General features: G+C 44.6%; 1 protein-coding gene and 1 long non-coding RNA gene across 2 annotated transcripts; one reads left to right on the top strand and one right to left on the bottom strand.

Moving 5' to 3' along the window:
- Window positions 1-1,201: 1,201 nt before the first annotated feature.
- Window positions 1,202-4,956, top strand: LOC142497947 (uncharacterized). The gene is made up of 3 exons (XR_012802356.1): window positions 1,202-1,408; window positions 2,840-2,965; window positions 3,513-4,956. It is a non-coding gene; the product is annotated as an uncharacterized LOC142497947 (long non-coding RNA).
- Window positions 4,885-21,188, bottom strand: ENOPH1 (enolase-phosphatase 1). The gene is made up of 6 exons (XM_075606395.1): window positions 21,022-21,188; window positions 19,056-19,157; window positions 18,232-18,431; window positions 6,932-7,064; window positions 6,206-6,329; window positions 4,885-5,118 (listed from the first exon to the last, which is right to left on the bottom strand). The coding sequence occupies exons 1-6, from the start codon at window positions 21,100-21,102 to the stop codon at window positions 4,979-4,981; spliced, it is 780 nt and encodes a 259-aa protein (XP_075462510.1). The 5' UTR covers window positions 21,103-21,188; the 3' UTR covers window positions 4,885-4,978.
- Window positions 21,189-21,480: the final 292 nt, after the last annotated feature.

Raw genomic sequence — 21,480 nt, forward strand, 5'->3', positions numbered from 1 at the left:
CCCTTCTACTCGCACCCCGCCTTACCCTCCCACCCCTCATTCTCTCCCCCCCTCTTCCTTTCCCTCTCTACCCTCTGCTATCCCCTCTTGCCGTTTCCCCTCCCTCCCTCATTCTCCTCTTCCCCCCTCATTCCTATCCCCCCCCGCTCCTCTATCCGTTCCCCGCCCGCTAATTATGTTACTAGGTGCTCTGTGCCATATCCTTGTCTGAGCCTTGTACCTGCCCCCTCCATTCAGTTCTCCTGGGTCCCCCCCCACCCGATCGGCCTCTTGCTGCCCCCCCCCCCCCATTTCGAGAGGTCAGGTCTCTCGGCCGAGGAATTCGCGTACCTCTGCCTCGAGACCTCACCGCTCCCCCTCTCGACTTCCTGGTGGATCTGCCGGTTGCGTCATTTCCGGGCGCCCGGCCCCTGACTCTGACGTCAGTTCCTCGTGTCATCGGACCGGGTAAGTGGGACCTCCCTCTTCCTCCTCTTCTCCCGTGGCTCCTCCTCTGCATCCTCCCTTACCGCCCACTAGTCTCCGCAGCAATCCATTCGCGCCTTTTGCAGAGGCGCCATGTTAGTCCGCGAAGAGTCCCCACTTCTTCTTCAGCACTACGATGTCTCCTCAGGCAGGTCCAAGAGGCGCCATCTTTTGTCCATTGTCTCTGGATTTAAACCAGGCATTTTTTTGTTTTTCCGGAGGTTAACTTTCATGGAAACAGCGCAGCAAACAACTTCAAACTGTGGTAACAGAATTTAATCGTGAACTTTTTCCTGCACCCAGTAACCGTGGCATCCCAGGGGGCAACGTGCCGCCTGACCAGCCAGGAGCGCCGGGAGTACAACCGGGGGGCATTAACCAAGCAGATTCTCCATCCAGAACTCAGGGTTTATTTTTATTTCTGGCCTTCTTGTTCTCGGCTGCCCTGTTCACTCTTGTCCAGGTTGTCTCTGCTGTCGGGCGCTGCTCTGTTTGCGGCGGGAGCGTGTCCTTTACTCCTAAGGTTTTTAGGAGCGCTGCCCCTTCTTCCAGATGCCGCAGGCAGTGAGCCTTGCCGTCTTTAATAACTAGGAGGCCAAAGGGGAAGACCCATCTATAACGTATGCCCCTATCCCTCAGCACCTTTGTTAGGGGTTGTAGGGAACGTCTTTTATTGAGTGTAGTGGGGGATATGTCTTGGTATACTGACAGTCTCACTCCGTCGAATTGAATACAGGGGATGCCCTGGTGATTTTGCATATCTCCTCTTTTATTTTAAAGTAGTGTATGCGCATGATGACATCCCGCGGGGGGTTGTTGGGAAGAGGCTTCGCCCGCAAGGCACGGTGGCATCTGTCCAACTGGAGCTCTGAAGGGGATTTATCTGGCAGCAGGGACTCCATCCACCTCCCCATGAAGTCCTCGACGTCCAGGACCTCCTCAGGTATGCCTCTCAGCCGTATATTGTTTCTTCTGTCACGATTTTCTCCATCTTCCTGCATCTCTTCTAGTTCCAACAACCTTTCTTTTATTTGGGCTAGTTCTTGCCCTGTGTGCTGGTGACACTCCATAGAGATGTCCATCTGCTGCTCCAATTCGTGGGTGCGTTCTCCAATCCCCTGTATATCTTTGCGCAGCTCATCCATTTCATTGCGAAAAAAGTCTATTATTTCTTTTAAAAATTTTGTCATGTCCTTCCGTAGGACAGGCTGCATCTCCGCTTCTTCCTCTGGGTCTCCCCTTTCTTGCGTGGAGTCCGTATCGGAACTCCCGCCCGCTGACATGGCTGTCTCGTCCCTGGTCAGTATGCCAGAAGTAGGATCTCAGGTCTAGGGATTTTCGCTTCGTGCTTTTTGTGGTGGCCCGAGTTATTGGCATATCCGCCGCTTCGACGGGTGTATTTTGCGCCGTGTTTGATCAGGTGTTTATGGTATTTATTTATTTAATTGCGCCGGGGACTGGCGGAGCCTTCAAATTAAGCCGCCATCTCCTGATTTGTCGCGCATGCGCCTCCCAATGATTTAGTTTTAATGTAAATTTTGCTTCTTCACTGTTGTCCTTCCCCTTTCCTCACCCCCCTCCCCTTTCTCTGTTCCCCTGTTATTCTTCTTGGACAAACTAATATATATATATATATATATATATTTATATTTGAATCAGTTTAATTATTCTCTATGTGCTATTTGAATATTACATTGAGATTTAGCCAATACAGTTATTTAATAAACTGTGTTTATAGTTTATTATATTTTTTTCTAAAATAGTCCTAGATGTCAGTTCCTTTGGTTAAATGTTGCATAGGTGGTTTTTAAGATATCCCTGATAATACTTTACTATAATACAGCACATCTGGCATTTTGATTAATACAATTATGTGTGAACTTATGCCTAAAGATATATTTAGTCTTTGAATAAGATTTGATGTTAGCTGGATATAGTTAATTAGTTATGTATAAGGGGTATCCGCGACGCTCCCCTGGAATTCGATCAACAGTGCACCTTCAGACTCTTGAAACAGTCTTTTCTGCAGGGTCGAGTGAGAAGTGGTTTTTACCTTTGTATTCACGATTTACACTCACTGAATGTTTATCACTTTCGATTTATTCACTTTATTCTTTTATTTAATCACTTCAGTTTCATTGGGTTTAGTAGAGCGCCATCTAGCATTTGTTTTTAGTAATCAGTTATGTATATCAGGGGTTAATATGTTAGCCTGTTTTCGCGGGCTTTTTTATTTTAAATGTGCAGGCTCAGACCACGTCTCCCCACTCCAAGACGAAGCGCTGTTCCTAGCGTGAAACGCGTTGAGGGGGAGATCATGGTGTAGCCGTGTGTCTGTGAGGCTCCAATAAAGTTTTTTCTACTAACCCGGAAGTGCCTTGAAGTTTGTCACGGGCTGTGGCGCCGGAACTTTTTCCTTCTATGTCCTATCTTCAGAAGGCTGCACGTCAAGAACCGGAGCTCAGAGGAGAGCGGGTCCGAGGTCTGTGAGCTTACATAGGTAAGGTTTCCCTTCCCAGCTCTGACCTATCTTTAGGTCTGCTATATACTCTCCTGCTCCATTCTTTGTGACCCCAATTGACACCCTAGGGTGCTGGAACTAACTGCCAGAGCGCAGGACAGACTCTCTCTTAGCTAATCACTTGTCAGTGTGTAGATTGTATTAATGCACATAATGAATAAAAATATTTTTTTAACGACAGAATTTAAAAAAAAAAAAAAAAAAGATCGTATATTATTAGTATTATCTAATATTACAGCAGTTTTATTTAAAAATAAATAAAACACATGTAGGATATTGCTTGGATTGCTCCTTTAATAGGATTATAGTGCTGAAGGACCAAATAAACTTAGCTCTGTACTTCGTGGTCTAAATATCCATCTCTCCAGTTTTGCACGATCCAGAAAACTTTCTGCTGCTGATAACAATTTTCTTGCCTATCATTTTACTATTTTGATCATAAATAATCTGCTTTCATTGGCAAATTGTTTTTTTTTCTTTCTTATTTACTTCATAATTAACTTCCCATTTGTTTTACTGTGTATAGGATAAATCGAAACACTGAATATAAAGTAAAAAAAGAAGCAATCGTTTACACGAAACCAAGACAGCATGCAAATATCTGGGGAAGAGCATGCTTTAATCATTGACATTTTAATTTCACATTAGAACACTGAGTAACTTCTTAAAAGGATGATAGCAAGTTGGTCTTGTCAAGCATTTGTTTTACCAGCGAGTAATACCACCATCAGCTTATGCCACTATAGGTTAAAGTAGATTCATTAGGTCAATAAAAAAAATGTGTAACGCCAATTTAATTTATTGGCCCAGTCATTAAATCCATGTTGCCAGCAGAACAGTAGTGATGTCTTTTTCCTGTGGCATTATGTCAACTATATTTTTACTGCAGTGTATGAGAGAGCATATACAGTAGTACAAAAAGGGGAGAGGCAGTAGGTGGAATGATACCTTTTATTCGACCAACAAGGAGTTGATATTTTACAAGCTTTTGCAATACTCTATGAAGGACCATGAGAGGTTTGAAAGCTTGTAACAGGTCAACAACTTGTTGGTCCAATAAAAAGGTATCATACTGCCTACTCCCTCTCCGTCCTTTGTTACTACATGGAAGGACCAAAACAGCTACCCTCCCTTCTTGGCCTCCTACTGAAAAAAAGAGCATGCAACCGAGTAATTAATGCCAAATTCATTATTCACATGCTTTTCACTAAGCTAAGATACCTGCCGATATCAGGCTGCCCCTAAAAATATCATCAGTTTTTATCGCCTACCCCAGGCTGGCGTTGGGCTTAGCCTGCCTACGTATATAATGGCCACTATAGACAGTGAAAGAATATTTAGCACAGCTTGGCAGCATTGTTAGGGAGTGTCGCAGTTTGGGGAGACTAAGCTACGTCCTGCTCCCCTATAAAATGGTGCATTGGGGGATGATGAAAGATACAGCGCAGGACTATGTTATGCCCTGGGCCCCACAGAATTATGTCCAACCTTTCTATAAAAGGTAGTGTTCTCTCCTGGGTAAGAGAGCAATATTTGAGTGTGTAGGCAAAATCTCCAGAACTTCGAGTGGTGGATCTCCATTTCTCATTCGTATCTTCAGTCTTCATATCTTCAAGCACAGCACTCTTTCGTGTTTCTCCTTGTTGAGAAGGTAATATTGGAGTTTGTAGGCAAAGTCTAATCTCGTTTTGGACCTGGTTGATCAAGAGAAGGTCACATTGTGTTGGGTTGTCTTCATCGTAGATAGGTCTAGACATAACAAGACTCCACATTGCATCTTCAGAAATTGCATACCACGTTCACGACCTTGGGTTGACCAACAGGCAATGTTTCATTGATAATGTATTGTTTGTTGAGCACATTCTAAACCACTAAAATATATTAAAAGAAGGCTTAAAAAATATTTAGATATCATTTATTCTTAATTAAGTTTTCTTTTTTAACAAGAATTGAATAATAAAAAAAAAGCTTTATGGGATTCTGCGGCGTGTATTATTGTTTAGAAGGTAGGACGATCTGACTGAAAGATGTGATAAGGCAGTAACTGGATTTCTCCTCATCTGTGAGTGCTGCATTGCCAGGCCTCTCTACTACAGCCACATGGACTCCTGCCTCCTCTGCAGCCTTCGCCTCTGTGGACACAGAAAACACAATTCAGAAAGCAAAACAGTTACCTGCAAAAAAACATACTGTATGTACTGATTATAAAAAATAAATGTGCAGAAACATACACAAAGATGTAGAATAATCTGTATATGTCAGAGTCAATTGAGAGAGAGGAGAATGTAGGGGGAGGAGAGATAAACACACACAATATTATGGGTCAAACGCAAATAAGAGTTTAGAAGTTATGAGTTTTGAATTAGCTACTACAGTTTTAGTAAATCTAGAAATTCATAAATTCAGTCATTACTTGTGACAGACCTCATGAGTCTCTTCCTCAAATCTATACTAAGAAATGCTAGATATTCTCATTTACACACGAAAAAAATACTTGAAAGCGTTACACAGATGACACTGCAGTGCCCATTAATCAGTGGAAAGTCATCAAAAATGATATATCGCCCTTCTGCAGATGATATTGGAGTTGTTTATTGTTAATATTTTCTCTTCACAGCAATATCCTTGCACTACATAATATTACTGCAAAAAACATTCCCAATATCATTGCAGTTTACATAATGTGTTAAACGAGAAACAATTTCCCCCCCTACGACTAACGTGATGCTGACACCCAGTGGATTCTTCTAGTATTTCTCAAATTACTTTGTTTCAGTATTATCAACCTCGCACTGATGAGACCCAAGAGGTTGATACACTTGTCTGTGAGTAGGTTTACTGGCTATGCACTGCTATAACCCTGGCTGTGCCGAAAAGTTGGATAATATGGTAGGTATAAGCTCACAGGGGTCCATGTTAAAATGAATTTGAAGCAGAAAGGTGACACTGTGCTCATTTGCATGTCATCACCCAGAATCCATTGCTGCAGTGGAAGCACTGTATGCCAAGAGGTATTGGGGAGAAGCAGGGTTGCAGACCTGTCTGAGACATGTGAATGTGCTCACAAGTTATATTTTTATTTTGGCAAACTAATTATGCCTGGGAAAGACACACAGACACACAGACACACAGACACACAGACACACAGACACACAGACACACAGACACACAGACACACAGACACACAGACACACAGACACACAGACAGACACACCCTACCTTTAGTAAGGTCAGTCAAAAAAAGAATGCTGTCAGTGGAGCACCCAATGCTCTTTGCAATGTTTCTGTAACTCTCACTCTCAACCTTGTGTCCAATTGTAGTATCAAAGTGCCCATCAAACAGCTGAAAAGTAAATCAATACAGAATCATTGTGTAGTAAATCAAATGTATAAACCATCACAATGGATAACAGGATACTGAGCAGATCGAAGCAAGCTAAGAAGCTTGTATAAAAATGAAGTTGGCTAACGAATGATATGTATTTGGGGAATACAAACAAATGGGAAAAAGCACAGTGGCAATAGAGCGAGAGAGAAAAAAAATATCAACGGGACTATATCTTCTAAAGAATGTAGCAGTACAGTTTAGAGCGAAGAACTCCAGCGCCTGAACATTGAAGTCTGAGTTCACATTTTATATAGAGAAATGTTGATATCGAAACACAATCATCAAATTGTACCTCAATGTGCACCTATTGTTTAAAAATGTATCGAATGCAACTAAAGAGGAAAGCACTGTATGCTGCACTCGGTCAACGAATAGTATAATGGAGGTAGGTTAAAAATTTACTTTTAATTAGTTAGGTATAAAATAAATGCTAATACAGATTTTAATTACAATGTTTAATATATACAATAAATACAATTAAAAATACAGGGGTAAAAAAGTGTGACAAAATCTAGGAACAATGGATGAAGTACTGCTATCCTATCTGTAACATATACCTCCAGCAAGTCACCTTCCATAGAGTATGCAAACAAGAGTTTTTGTGCCTCTACGCTTCCCGATGAGTAGATATACAGCTTTATTCCAGCTTCCCTCCATTTTCTTAAAGCTAGCACCACATCCTCGTAGACCCTGAAGCAAAATTGAAAACGTTTTAATACGGGACATATTCAGCTTCAAATACAAACATCAAAAAATAATGCTGGTGCACATTGTTTCACGAATAGCTTATAACAAGAAGTATTACGACATGAGCTAAGTCAGGCTGACACACCAACGCTAAAATTGTTTAAATATAAATAGATGTAATTAACACTGGAACATACAGGAATTTTTAATAACCTTTTCGCTGCCAGATGTCCAGCAGCATCCGACTGCTACCAGCCTTCCAGAACTGGGACCACGTGATAGCGATCATGTTATACAGTTACAGAAGGTTGAAAAAAAGACATATGTTCATCAAGTTCCACCTATGCTAAATTTAGACAGATACTTTTATCCAATATTTGTATTTTTAGTATATCTCAAAAAAAAATAAAAAAACAAACAAAAAAAAGAAGTATGCGCGCCGAGCAAGTGCATTTTAAGCGAAACTTTGTCTTTTGTCACTGTTGTGTCACAGAAATTGTATTTGTGATGGTGATGTTTTTAATTAAAAATCAAAACACAACACAATTTCAGTGCCAAAACACAAAGAAGTTTGACTTGGAACGTGTGTTCAATCTGAAAAACAGACGCCATATTGTTTGTATTCACACTAACTGCATAGTTAGCATCTAAATGGCCGAGAATTTATGTAAGAAAATCAGACTTCATTATCTACAGGCAGAGAAATGCAACAAGGTCATAGTGGACAAAGGCGCCTTACAAAAATGAGGCATATTTGTTATCTGCGTAGCGTTATGTTTAGTTAATATGATGAGAATTAAAAGAGTAGAATGTAGAAGTACAGGATGGTATAGCAGGTTTTAACAAACATACTGATAAAGAGCACAGCTGGGGACAGACTGATGTAATTTATTTTATTTATAAAATATTTTACCAGGAAGTAATACATTGAGAGTTACCTCTCGTTTTCAAGTATGTCCTGGGCACAGAGTAAAACAAATAATACATGGTTACAAGTACAGTTACATAAATGAACAGGGTATACATTATATACAAGACATTGCGTGCACAGTTAAAGAAAATATATATTATGGGCGTATGAAACAGTTACAGACCAGATTAAAATGTGAGACAGCCTTAGATTTGAAAGAACTTAAACTGGTGGTGGATGCGAGAGTCTCTGGTAGGTTGTTCCAGTTTTGGGGTGCACGGTAGGAGAAGGAGGAACGTCCGGATACTTTGTTGAGCCTTGGGACCATGAACAGTCTTTTGGAGTCTGATCTCAGGTGATAAGTGCTGCATGTGGTAGGGATGATGAGCTTGTTCAGATAGCTGGGTAGCTTGCCCATGAAGAATTTAAATGCAAGACAGGAAAGGTGAACTTTGCGCCTAGACTCTAGTGATGACCAATCTAGTTCTTTGAGCATATCGCAGTGATGTGTGTTGTAGTTGCATTGGAGAACAAAACGACAAATTGATTTGTAGAGGGTGTCAAGTTTGCTAAGGTGGGTTTGAGGTGCTGAGCCATATAATATGTCTCCATAGTCAATAATTGGCATTAGCATCTGCTGTGCGATACGCTTTCTGACCAGGAGACTTAGGGAGGATTTGTTCCTGTAAAGTACCCCTAGTTTGGCATAGGTCTTGGTTGTCAGGGTATCAATGTGCATCCCGAATGTTAAGTGGGAGTCAAACCATAAGCCCAGGTATTTAAAACTAGTGACAGGGGTTAGGGTGGTGTTAGCGTTGGTTCTGATCAGGAGCTCAGTCACTGGAAGCTTTAAAAATGTAGTCTTGGTCCCAAATACCATTGTTACAGTCTTGTCAGTGTTTAAAAACAGTTGGTTTGGGAAATCCAGTTTTCGAATCTCAAAAAGTCAGACTGAAGTATGTGTTGAAGGTCAGAGAGGCTATGGCTGTGTGCATATAGGATTGTGTCGTCTGCATTCATGTGTATTGAGGCTTCCTTACAAGCTGTGGGAAGATCATTAATGAACACTGAGAAGAGTAGGGGCCCCAGAACAGAGCCTTGCGGGACGCCACAGGTGATATCCAGGGGGTTGGAGTTAGAGCCTGAGATGGACACATGTTGGGATCTTCCTGATAGGTAGGACTGAAACCAGTTTAAAGCATGCTTCCCTATTCCAGAGCTCTGGAGTTTGTTAAGCAGGATAGCATGATCAACAGTATCAAAAGCCTTTGCAAAATCTAGGAATACTGCACCAGTGAGTTGTCCCCGTTCCATTCCACACTGGATTTCATTGCAAACTTTTAGCAGGTAGTTACGGTGGAGTGTTTGGGACGAAACCCAGATTGGAATTGTCTAGGGAAATTTGTCTTGGTATAGAAATCGCTTAATTGGGAGTGGACACATTTTTCCATGACTTTGGATAGAATTGGGAGAAGTGAGATTGGCCTGTAGTTTGAGACAGTGTTTTTGTCCCCACTTTTGAAGATTGGGACAACTCTGGCAGTTTTCCAGGTCTTAGGGATATGGCCTGCAGACAGGATAGAGTTGACTATGGACGCAATTGGTTTGGCAATGGCTGGGGCACCAAGTCGTAGGAACCTAGATTGTAGTAAGTCAGGTCCACATTGGCTGCTTAGTTTTAATTTGAGGAGCGCTTGTGTAATCTCCTCTTCAGATACTGGGCCAAATTGAAAATTGTGGGCAGTGTTGGGAGGGGGTGGGACTATAGGGGTACTCCCAGGATGAGATTCAGGTTTGTGGTTTTGGCTGCGTTTTGCTAATAAGTTAGTGGCGCACCCTACAAAGTAATCATTGAATGCATTTGCAATGTCAGTGGGGTTTGTCAGAGTAATTGGGGCAGGCCCATATTTGGGTAGGTCCGGAATTCCGGGAGTGAGGTATAAATGTTTTATCTATGTGTATTGAAATCAGAGCTGCCTAGAACCATGAAGTGATACCAACAGAAAATGCAGCTCTCCGCTCATAACCAAGAATGCCTGTAAAGATGTATACATGATGCAGATGGCTATAGTCTCTGAATAAATTGGATCAAGAACCTATTTGTGGAATTATTGACTGAGGTTGAAGCACCAATTCCCCCCCTCCCTGAGTCCAAAAAATGGCAATAAGATTTTTCATTCTATCAACATCCTTCCCATGTTTACTTATTTGATATATCCCTGTATACCTTTCCTTTCTATAAAGATATCTAACTTTATTTTAAGATATCCATTGTATCTGCCATCACAGTCTCCATGGGTAATGAATTCCACATTGTAACTGCCCTTACTGTAAAGAACTCTTTCCTTTGTTGCTGGTGAAATCTTTCCCTCCAACCTTAAGGCCTGGGACCCGCTGCGCCCGGCGGCGCGGGCGGCCACACGAGCGTTCCCCACCAGCAGGGGAATCCTCCCGAGCCGGTCCCAGTCCCCCCTCACGGCACAGCTCACTACACGCTGTGACGCGTCAGCCGCTAGGGGATTCAAGAGAATTGTAATCCCAAGCGTCGACGCGTCACGTGGTGTGGCTGTGAGCCAATGAGGAGGGGAGGCTTCGGGAGGAGGGGAGGCTTCGGGGAGCGGGGAGGAGAGTGTGGAGGGAAAGCAGCGTGAGTGCCTGTCTGTGTGTATGTGTGTGCCTGAGTGCGTGAGTGCCTGCCTGAGTGTGTGTGTGTGTGCCTGAGTGTCAGCGTGTGAGTAGGGCAGCCCGCAGCAGCTCCCTCCTGCAGCCCGGGAGCCCGTGGAGGGGAGGGGGTGTAGCGGGTCCCTCCGCTTAAACCACGCCCCCCTCCGCTTAAACCACGCCCATCCCTCCCACTCCAGCCCCGGCTCCCGCTCCCTACAGACCGCATATCGCGGTCTGTGTCTGTCAGCGCCCCGCCTGTCTGCAGTGCGGGCGCGCTGACTGAGGGAGCGGGGCCTTAGCCTAAGGGATGACCCGGAGTCCTGTGTCGTTTGTACTGCCCTTGAGATCTTCTGAAAACTCCTTGTATTGATACCAAAATATATTTGTATACAGTTACCATGTTCCCTCATAGATGCCTCTTTCCTAATATCAAAGAATCTAATTTATCTAGTCTCTCCACAGAAGTTAGATTCGCCACCCCCTTTATTAATTTGGTGGCTCTTTTCTGCAATTTTTATAGTTTCATAATGTATTTTTTATGGAGTGGTGTCCAAAACTGTATTCCATATTCAAGGTGTGGCCTTAATAATGCTTTATACAGTAGCATAATTATGCTTAGTTCCCTCCATTTGCAGCTACCGCCCGGCATTGGGCACTATTGCCAAGCCTGCTGTCTACAAGCAAGCACTCTTAAATCCATCTCCAACACAGATTCGCCTAATTTTGCCCTATTTAATGTGCAAGTCGTCAGTTTATTCTTGTTTCCCAAATGAATAACATTACATATATCTGTATTAAGCCTCATCTGCCATTAACCTGGCCAAGTCCTTCTGGAGAGAAATTACATTCTGCTCTGAATTCACTACATTACACAATTTAGTGTCATCAGCAAAGATGGAGACTTTGCTCTCTATGCCAACCTCAATGTCATTAATAAACACGGGTCCCAGTACCGATCCATCCCATAGGTACTCCATTCACAACTGTAGCCCAACCTGAAAAGGTTCCATTTATGACCACTCTATGTTGTCTATCCTTCAATCAAGTATATTTTTACATGTGGACAAGAAGAAAAATAGGGGAGCAAAGGATAAATCAACAAACTCTAAAAGGAGTAATAAAAAAGAACACTATTTTGGGATGGGATCAACAGCTCAGTTCATAAGCATAGAATAATGAAATAGGAATTAATAACAGTCAAACGTCAAATGACTCAAGAGACAATGACCAGAGGGGGGGGGGGAGGGGGTTGGGGCATAGAGTAGCTAGATAGCTAATAAGCAAATATAAGCACTACTTACACGGCCATGAGTAAGTGAAGAGGTCTACAAAGTTTTCTTTGCTGTAGCCTTCACTCTGGTCTGCAGGTCTGTGCTTGATGTCTATCAGTGGCACTTTATATTGTAAGGTCTATAAACCTTGCAGGTTTTGTTTATGGTTCATACTGTATTTTCTAGTGTCTATTATAAGTTTTTTTTTTTGTGCATGTATTTTTATTTCTTGTTGCAAGTTGATCAGGCTTGCCTAGTGGCCTATATTTATTGGCTTGCTGGCCACGGCTCTGTTTATTACGGATTTTAAGATTTCAACTAAAAAGGTCACCACCATCTACTAATTAGAAATTTTAAATTTTAATTAAATGGTCTTCATCACTAATATTATATTCTAATATTCTATCAGCAATGTGGTCGAATTATTGGTTTACCTTTTTGTGTGTGTTCCTTCTGTTTAAAGCACTGTACCAGGATACATATTGTACATGGATGATCCCAATTGTTATGCGAATCTATTCATTATGATCACTCCAGAGACCCCATCATATTAATGTTATGGGTCTGCTATATGTATATGTTATTCTTAGCTGATGTTGGCAGATAGTGGTGCATAATATTCATGAGTCTGAGTATGGATTCATGTGGAATCCTATATGTATTTCTGTATCTATTACTAATTAATGGCTTTGTTGGCAATTAGGCTCAGTAGCATTTATACTCCATTATAGGCTAAAGCTGGTAAATTCCGGACATTATTAAAATCCCTGCTCTCTGATTGGATAATTTTAACCAATCAGAGAGCAGGGATTTCAGCCAATCAGCTTTCAGTTCTCATTCACAAAGAGTGAACTTTGCTCATAGAAATGGGAGATTATTGTACAGGAGGCAGTAGCAAGGAACTGACTCGTTCCCCACCCTGCCTGCAGAGAGCTAAGCACAGGAGAGTGAGGGGGAATGTTTGTGTGTCTGTGTGTGTTTTGTGGGTGTAAAGGGCCAGCAGAGTGTTTTATTAGTGTGTGTGTCTTCTGTTGGTGTGTGTTTGTGGGTGTAGAGGGGGCAGCAGAGTCTTGTTGGTGTGTGTTTTGTTGGTGTAGAGGGGTTTGCAGTGGGTGTGTCTTCAGTGTGTGTTTTGTGGATGGAGGAGGGATGCAGAGTATTTTGTTGGTGTGTGTCTGCAGTGTGTGGGTTTACAGGGGGCTGCAGTAGGTGTGGGGAGGGGGCTGCTGGTGTGTGTTTGTGGATGTAGAGGTGGCAGAGTCTGTTTTGTTGATTTGTGTGTGTGTCTGCAGTGTGTATTTTGTAGGTGCAGAGGGGGGCTGCAGTGTGTGTTTTGTAGATGTAGAGCTGGCAGTCTGTTGGTTTGTGTGTGTCTGTAGCTTGTGTTTTGTGGGTGTAGAGGGGGGGCTGCAGTGTGTGTGTGTTGTGGGTGGAGGAGGGGTGCAGAGTGTGTGTGTGTGTCTGCAGTGTATTGTATTGTATGTCTTTATTTATATAGCGCCATTAATGTACATAGCGCTTCACAGTAGTAATACACGTGGTAATCAAATAAATAACAGATAATATAAATAACAGATCATGGGAATAAGTGATTTAGACATAAAAGTAACATTAAGGAAGAGGAGTCCCTGCTCCGAGGAGCTTACAGTCTAATTGGTAGGTAGGGAGAACGTACAGAGACAGTAGGAGCCAGTTCTGGTAAGTGCGTCTGCAGGGGGCCAAGCTTTTATTGTGTCCGCTACAGGAGGGGGACGTAGTATAGTGTAATAGCTGTGGTGCTCTGAGGCCCAAGGCTGCGCTTATAGCACCGCCGCGTGCGATAATAGTAAGCGCGGAGCGGCGGCTTGGTCGCGATCGCTGGAAGTAATCTCTATTTGATTTTTCCAGCGACCGCAGCCTGACGTCGCCGGCACTAAAAGCGCCGCCAAAACAGAACAAGCAGATAACAGGGCCAGCTAAAATCACCACAGAGTACACAAATCACACACTGGTTCAACAGCGAGAGCTGAAAATCCCCCACGGTACGGACACACAGTATCCCAGTTGGCAGGATATGTACATGGTGTGGTGGTACATGGTGTGGTGGTACATGGTGTGGTGGTACATGGTGTGGTGGTACATGGTGTGGTGGTACATGGTGTGGTGGTATATAGCGCTGGCGATGGTGGTTGCCTGGCTCTGTACTCACCCGCGTCCCTCAGTGTGTGGGTTTACATGGGGCTGCAGTGGGTGTAGAGGGGGGCTGCTGGTGGGTGTTTTATGGATGTAGAGAGGGCAGCAGTCTGTTTTGTTAGTGTGTGTCGGCAGTGTGTTTTGTGGGTGTTGAGGGGGGGCTGCAGTGTTTGTGTGTGTGTGTGTGTGTCAGTGGATGTAGATGGTGGAGGAATGCTGCAGAGTGTGTGTGTGTGTGTGTGTGTCTGCAGCGTTTGTGTTTTGTGTGTTTGTGGGTGTAGAGGGGGGCCTGCTTGTGTGTTTTGTGAGGGTGGAGGAGGGCTGCAGTTGTTTTGTGGCTGTAGAGGAGGGGGGCTGCACAGTTTGTAGGGACTGCAGAGTGTGTTTATGTATATAAAGGGGGGTTTGCAGTGTGTGTTTGTGTGTGTGTATATAGAGGGGGGGGTGTGTATGTACAATTTCCTTTTAATAAACTTGCAGTAAAAGCATAAGAATGTAGACAATCATGCTGTTAAAAAAATCAAAATGACTACAAAAATGTATCTTTATGAAAAATTAAAAATAAATAAAAATAAGCCTACATTCAACCTATAATAGTAATAATCCCCTCAGAACACGGCATTTCTGGCCAATAATACCCTGACTGGGTTGAAGTCCCTCGGCTTTGCCTCGGGCCTTCAACTCTTCCAGCCAGGGCATTATTTGTCAGTAATGCCTTGTTCTTCGGGGAATAATACTTAATTATTGAATTAAGCATTTTTATCGTTTAATGCACAAAACGCAATGCACAGATTAACATAGTCTGTGCTTTAAATTATATATGTGGTGGACTGATGTATCTCATTGCCTTACAGTGATGACGACGAGTACATCAACCAATGGAGTTGAACTCTGCACTTCCAACAATGAACAGATTTCATCATATGAACTGAATTCAATTGATTACTAATGGTCTATATAAACCATGGACAATTCCCCAAGATGCATCACTGAGCCTGACAAAGCCGTTTTGACGGCGAAACACGTAGCTCGATCTGTTCTAATCCTGTCCAGTGGAGGCTTCCATAGGCATCCGTTGCCACTTGCGTTCTAGCTCTGCACACCGGACGCAGTAGCAGGGATTGACGGATGTGGAAGTACATACGGACTCCTCTGTTGCTGAACCGGACTTAAGTATATGTGAGTTTGTATTTTTAATGTGCAAATAAATGCTTTGTATTTTATCTAACATGCTCTCCATATACTCAATTTAACCACGGGAGGACCATGTGACAGTTAGGTGCAATTTGCACCATTCTGTCTGAAAACAAAGTGCCACTGATAGACATCAAGCACAGACCTGCAGAGCAGAGTGAAGGCTACAGCAAAGAAAACTTTCTAGACATCTTTACTTACACATAGCCGTGTAAGTAGTGCTTATATTAGCTATTTAGCTACTCTATACCCCCCCGCCCCCCCACTCTGGCCATTGTCTCATGAGTGATTTGACTGTTATTTATTCCTATTTCATTATTCTATGCTTATGAACTGAGCTCTTGATCCCATCCCAAAATAGTGTTTTTTTATTACTCCCTTTAGGCTTTGGTCCCGCGGCGGCCGGTGTCGCGCGCGGCCGCGGTCCACCAGCTGCTTGCCTCCGGTCTGAATGTTCCCGCTGGCTCCTTCCGGCGTGGCTGACTGCGTGCTGTGACACGTCAGCCAGCCGGAGCTACAAGGAGCTTGTGGTTTCGGCGAGTGCCGCGTCACGTGACAACGCAAGGCAGCCAATCCGATTTCCCCCCCTGCTCCGATTCCCCCATCCGATCCCCCCCACCCCCGTTCCGAATCCCCCCTGCTCAGATTTCCCCCCCTTTGCTCCAATCCCCCTTCCGATTCCCCCCTGCTCCGATTCACCCCTGCCCCCGTGTATTTGTGTGTGTGTGAGGGGCTGAGGGGCTGCGCTGTGGGGCTGTGTGATAGTCCCGCCCCATCACGTCATGGCCGCGCCCCCCCCCACCCGTTTTGGCCACGTCCCCCCGCGGCGGAAAAAAATCACTGCAGACCGCAGATCGCGGTGCAGTGAATTGCACGCGCCGTCGGCAAGCAAGGCGGCCGTGCGGGGCGTGCAGCGGGGCCTTAGCCTTAGAGTTTGTCGATTTATCCTTTGCTCCCTTATTTTTCTTCTTGTCCACATGATTCAAGGATCTTGGATAGATCCTTGTGGGGTTTGAGCAGTAGGAGTCTGCATTCCAGCACGTGCCCCCACACTCCGGGGTCGTAAGAATTGACCCATTACGGTAATATTGCCATATCATTTTTTTTTACCAATTATATATTCTCAAACAGAGTTAGCGCCCGAGTTTCTCTTTCACTGAAAATATTTTTACCCAGACTGATTTTCCTTTATTATCCTTGATTATTTTGTACATAACCTTGTGTGGGCCCGTATCAAAAGCCTTTGCAAAATCAACTGAATTACCCTGGTCTAAAATCCTACCGACCTCCTCAACGCACCACCAGAACAAAAAATAAACTGGAGAGAGGGTAACTACAAAATTTGCATTCACTCGTAAGATCAAACGACCGGCAACAAAACAGAGTTTTTTTCCAGTCTCTGATATTGTCATCTTACCTGCTCCTGCCTTTCAACGCCAAGTGGCCACTAGCTATTTCAGATTTCTATCCATTCTGTCTACTCCATTACTTCTTTCCTGTCCCTCCCCCTCCTTCCTAGTTGAAACTCTCAAACCTTTTTAACATCCTCCCTCCTAGCACAGAAGATCCCGCTTTGTTGAGGTGCAATCCATCCCTACTATAAAAGATAACACCTCTCAGAAAAGGAATCCCAGTGCTTTATAAAAAAAAAAAAAAAAAAGATACCACACAAACAACCACACACACACACAACCACACAACCACAAAACCACATACATATGGGAGGGGGGGGTGACAGATGGCCCTGCAGCAGACAGAGCGCGGAAGGGGCTGGCTGCCAGAAGGAGGAGGAGTGAAAGCGCTGATGAGGGACAGTATTGCTGAGAGGCGGGAAGGCACTGCTCAGAGATCCGGAGGCGGGGTAATCTCCCCAACAACATGAACCAGCCTCCGGCTTTTTTTTCTTCTCTCCAGCGCGAGCAGGGGAAATTAAACAGCAGCGCGAGTAGGGAAAAATTAAAAAAACAAAAACACGTGTGCTGCTTGTGCCAATAGGAGCTTGCCACGGTGTTAAATCCACTCGCCTGGGGCGTGCAGATGTATAGGTTTGTCGAACACTGTATATATGTGTATCTTACTTACGCCATATACTTTCCCCCACTCTGCAAAAATCACTAGCCTCCCTCACCCTCCCCACACAATGCCATCACTCCACCTCCACCCTACCTTATAAAGCCTGCTCTGTCTGGAACTGGAGAGGCTCCTCACTCCTCTGTCGGGCTCAGAGTGGAAAGGCTGATTGCTGCTTCAACGTCTCCAGGAAGAGCGGGAGGTGCCCACAGAGCAGTCAGCCAAGTTTTAGCCCTAGAGCCGCGGCAGATTTGGCAGTATTCCAGCACACCAGGGTTCCCCGGCACCCATCTTGAGAAACACTAACTTAGATCCTGCACCCACAGAAAAAATCTAATGCTTGCAAAACCTGTCTTTCTGCTGTATACCAAGAATCCCCACTAATTTCTAAATTAGATGCCATCATTGTCACGGAGTCCTTCCTTAAAGTCAACAAGCAGGCCAGAGTCATCATTCCATCAGTGCTTTGCAGGATTGGGTATAAGGGGAACAAAGCATGGAGTGATACCACCAGTTTAAATGTTTTTATAGCAAATCTGGCATGTTTAGGTATGTCGAGTAGTGCTTGCAACTTTGTGAGAGGGAAATCAGTAGATGAAGTCAAATGGAACAAGGTTACATTAGCAAGTCTCAAATATAGCAGTTTATGCAAGTGATAATAAGCTCCTGTTTAGATCAAACTGTAGTTGCTTCTCATAACCCCCTATATAAATCAATGTGGAAAGCACCACTGAATGCCGTCTTGCACAAGGTCTTCCCTACCAGTAGCGATGGCCGCAGCGGAGCTAAAATCTCCTAGAATATTTCAGACTTGATTTTGTTTTTAAACCCACGAATGTGGAATGTCAAGTGGAGAGCCATACATACGGAGACAAGTTTTCATACTTACTCTCCCTTCACTTGTCCAGTAACATAAGCTGACCGCCACATGTGGCCCTGCAGCTGTTTTAGAGCCGTGGTCTTCCGGTCTGTAGACATCTGCCAAATAACATTATCTACCACTCCTTGAATTACTTGGTCCAAGTTTGCATTATTCTCTGAGAGGCAAGGAATGGGCACAAATCCATCGAGGTAGGAGTCCTTCCCTGCCTTAGAAGCAAACAGAAAAAAGGATCTAAGACAGTGGTTTCCAACCTTTTTTTGGATAAGGAAACCAATAATTATATTGTGAAATTCTGCAGAACCCAAACCCTTTCTAATAGCGCGTCTGAGATCAGATGCATTGTAAGGAACCCCAACCCTCTCTAATAGCGCGTCTGAGATCAGATGCATTGTAAGGAACCCCAACCCTCTCTAATAGCGCGTCTGAGATCAGATGCATTGTAAGGAACCCCAACCCTGTCTAAAAGCGCGCCTGAGATCGGATACATTGTAAGGGCCCCCACCCTCTCTAATAGCGCGTCTGAGATCAGATACATTGTAAGGAACCCCAACCCTCTCTAATAGCGCGTCTGAGATCGGATACATTGTAAGGAACCCCAACCCTCTCTAATAGCGCGTCTGAGATCAGATGCATTGTAAGGAACCCCAACCCTGTCTAAAAGCGCGCCTGAGATCGGATACATTGTAAGGGACCCCGACCCTCTCTAATAGCGCGTCTGAGATCGGATACATTGTAAGGAACCCCAACCCTCTCTAATAGCGCGTCTGAGATCAGATGTATTGTAAATTCCTGTAGATTTGTGTGTCCTGCCATAATAGACAACATCCAACCTGTTTTCTAAGGTGGTCGACATCCTCCTGACACTTTTCCTCTTCCCAGTGTTTCTGAAGATATTCCTTAACATTGTCTTCTATATAAAGAAACAATATGTTCTAGGGAGGTAAAAAACAAACAAAAACAGATTAGCCTACGTAGTATACACTGCAATTAACAGTGACCTAACAGTGGCCAGAAACGGAGGCAGATTATTTGGAAAACAATTAGGATTTATACTAAGAGTGAAATAGAGGTGAATTCTGAAATAAACAATACTTTCATTCATATCATTAAAGATGTTCTAGTGCAGGGGTGGGCAACCTATTTTTCAATGTAGCCACAGGTGTGGCAAATTAGAAGTGAAAATAGCCACACAATGTAAAAATTGAGGTATTGTGTTGCGCATGCGAAAATTTTAAACACACACTGTTTGAACAAGTTTATAAATTCTCAGGCCCGTTCCATAGTGTGTGCGCACGTGCGTGCCTGCACGAACGCGCGTGCACGTGACACATGCTTTTTGTGTGTATGCTGTGAGCGAGTGAGGCACTGTGTGTATGTGTGTGTATATGTATGTGTGTGTGTATTGTATGTCTTTATTTATATAGCGCCATAAATGTACATAGCGCTTCACAGTAGTAATACATGTTGTAATCATATAAATAACAAATAATATAAATAACAGGTCATGGGAATAAGTGCTTCAGACATAAAAGTAACAAGAGGAGTCCCTGCTCCGAGGAGCTTACAGTCTAATTGGTAGGTAGGGGAACAAATAGAGACAGTAGGAGGGAATTCTAGTAAGTGCATGTTATAAATACGTTTGAAATAAATAAAGAAATGCTTTAATAAATTATTTATTAACATTGTACACACACACCAGTGGTGGTAGCAGCGTCAAATCTTTATTTTCCTCATCTTCCCCCCTGTCGGCTGTTTCCACGCTCACTGCCGTGCGCGCGCGTGGCACCATTATAGAAAGGCTGCTAACCTCAGCCACCTATAACTGCCACGCGCACGCATGGCGCAGCAAGTACGCCCTCTATAGAACGGCCCTCAGACCGCAATCCCCCTCATCCTCTCACCACCCTCTTCATCCTCCTCTGATGCCACCACCACCACCCTCCTCATCATCATCTCCCCCCCAGCACCCTTAATCTCCCCCATCATCAAGCAAAGTGGTGGGATTCAAAAATGTTAGTAACAGATTATCTCTCACCAGGGGGGGGAAACAGGGAGGGGGGTCTAGAGAGAGAGCGCCAGGGGGGGGGGGGGGGTGAGAGACAGACGGGTGAGATGTTTTGTGTTTATGTATTATATTTATGTTTTTTTTAATGTTTCTATTTACATATTTGTTGAACAGGACTGCATGTGGGGGGGGAGAGAGAGACCAGAGACCCCCTCCCATCCTCCCCCCCCCACCCCTCCCATCCCTGTCCCGCGCCCCCCCCCCCCCCCTCCCATCCCTGTCCCGCGCCCCCCCCCCCCCTCCCATCCCTGTCCCGCGCCCCCCCCCCCCCTCCCATCCCTGTCCCGCCCCCCCCCCCCTCCCATCCCTGTCCCGCCCCCCCCCCCCTCCCATCCCTGTCCCGCCCCCCCCCCTCCCATCCCTGTCCCGCCCCCCCCCCCTCCCATCCCTGTCCCGGCCCCCCCCCTCCCATCTCTCTAACTGTTACATACGCCCATAACATATATTTTCTTTAACTGTGCATGCAATGTCTTGTATATAATGTATACCCTGTTCATTTATGTAACTGTATTTGTAACCATGTATTAACCATGTCTTAACTCTGTACCCAGGACATACTTGAAAACGAGAGGTAACTCTCAATGTATTAATTACTTCCTGCTAAAATATTTTATTTTATAAATAAATAAAATACTGAATATGGGCCACTCTTGTAATCCAATGGATCACAACCCCTCCTGGCATGGGACTGAGAGGTGTGACAGCACCCCCACCCCACCCACTTACCTCACCTTCACAAAAGTGATGGGGGTGGTGGTGCCCTCAATATCTAACAGGATGACCGTGACGTGCGGCGGCACCGGCAGCACCATCTCTATGCAGCTCCGGGCGGGGAGCCTCCGAACACACCCAGTATACCTCGCTGCTGCTGTAGCACGCCCCCGCCCTCCCTCCGTGACGTCACAGCGAGCCCGGCCTCCTGCGGGCACTCGGAACGGAGATGTGCGTGCGTGCGCGCGCAACCCAGGCCTGGTGGCGCGGCGCGCGGCTATTGTATGTAGGAAACTGAGGTGTTGCAGCTCAAACATAAACGACTGAATTACTGCGCCACGTACATACCCTACAGTAACTACCTGTGAGGTTCCGCCGCCCTATATTAATAATGTAGCCCACGCAGTGTAAGAGGACAGCAAACGCATTGAAGAGCCGCTCTGGCGCCAGAGTCCGGGCCTCTGGCAAATGATCGTGAA

This window comes from Ascaphus truei, chromosome 1 (assembly GCF_040206685.1).
Source record: "Ascaphus truei isolate aAscTru1 chromosome 1, aAscTru1.hap1, whole genome shotgun sequence".
Lineage (NCBI taxonomy): Eukaryota > Metazoa > Chordata > Amphibia > Anura > Ascaphidae > Ascaphus > Ascaphus truei.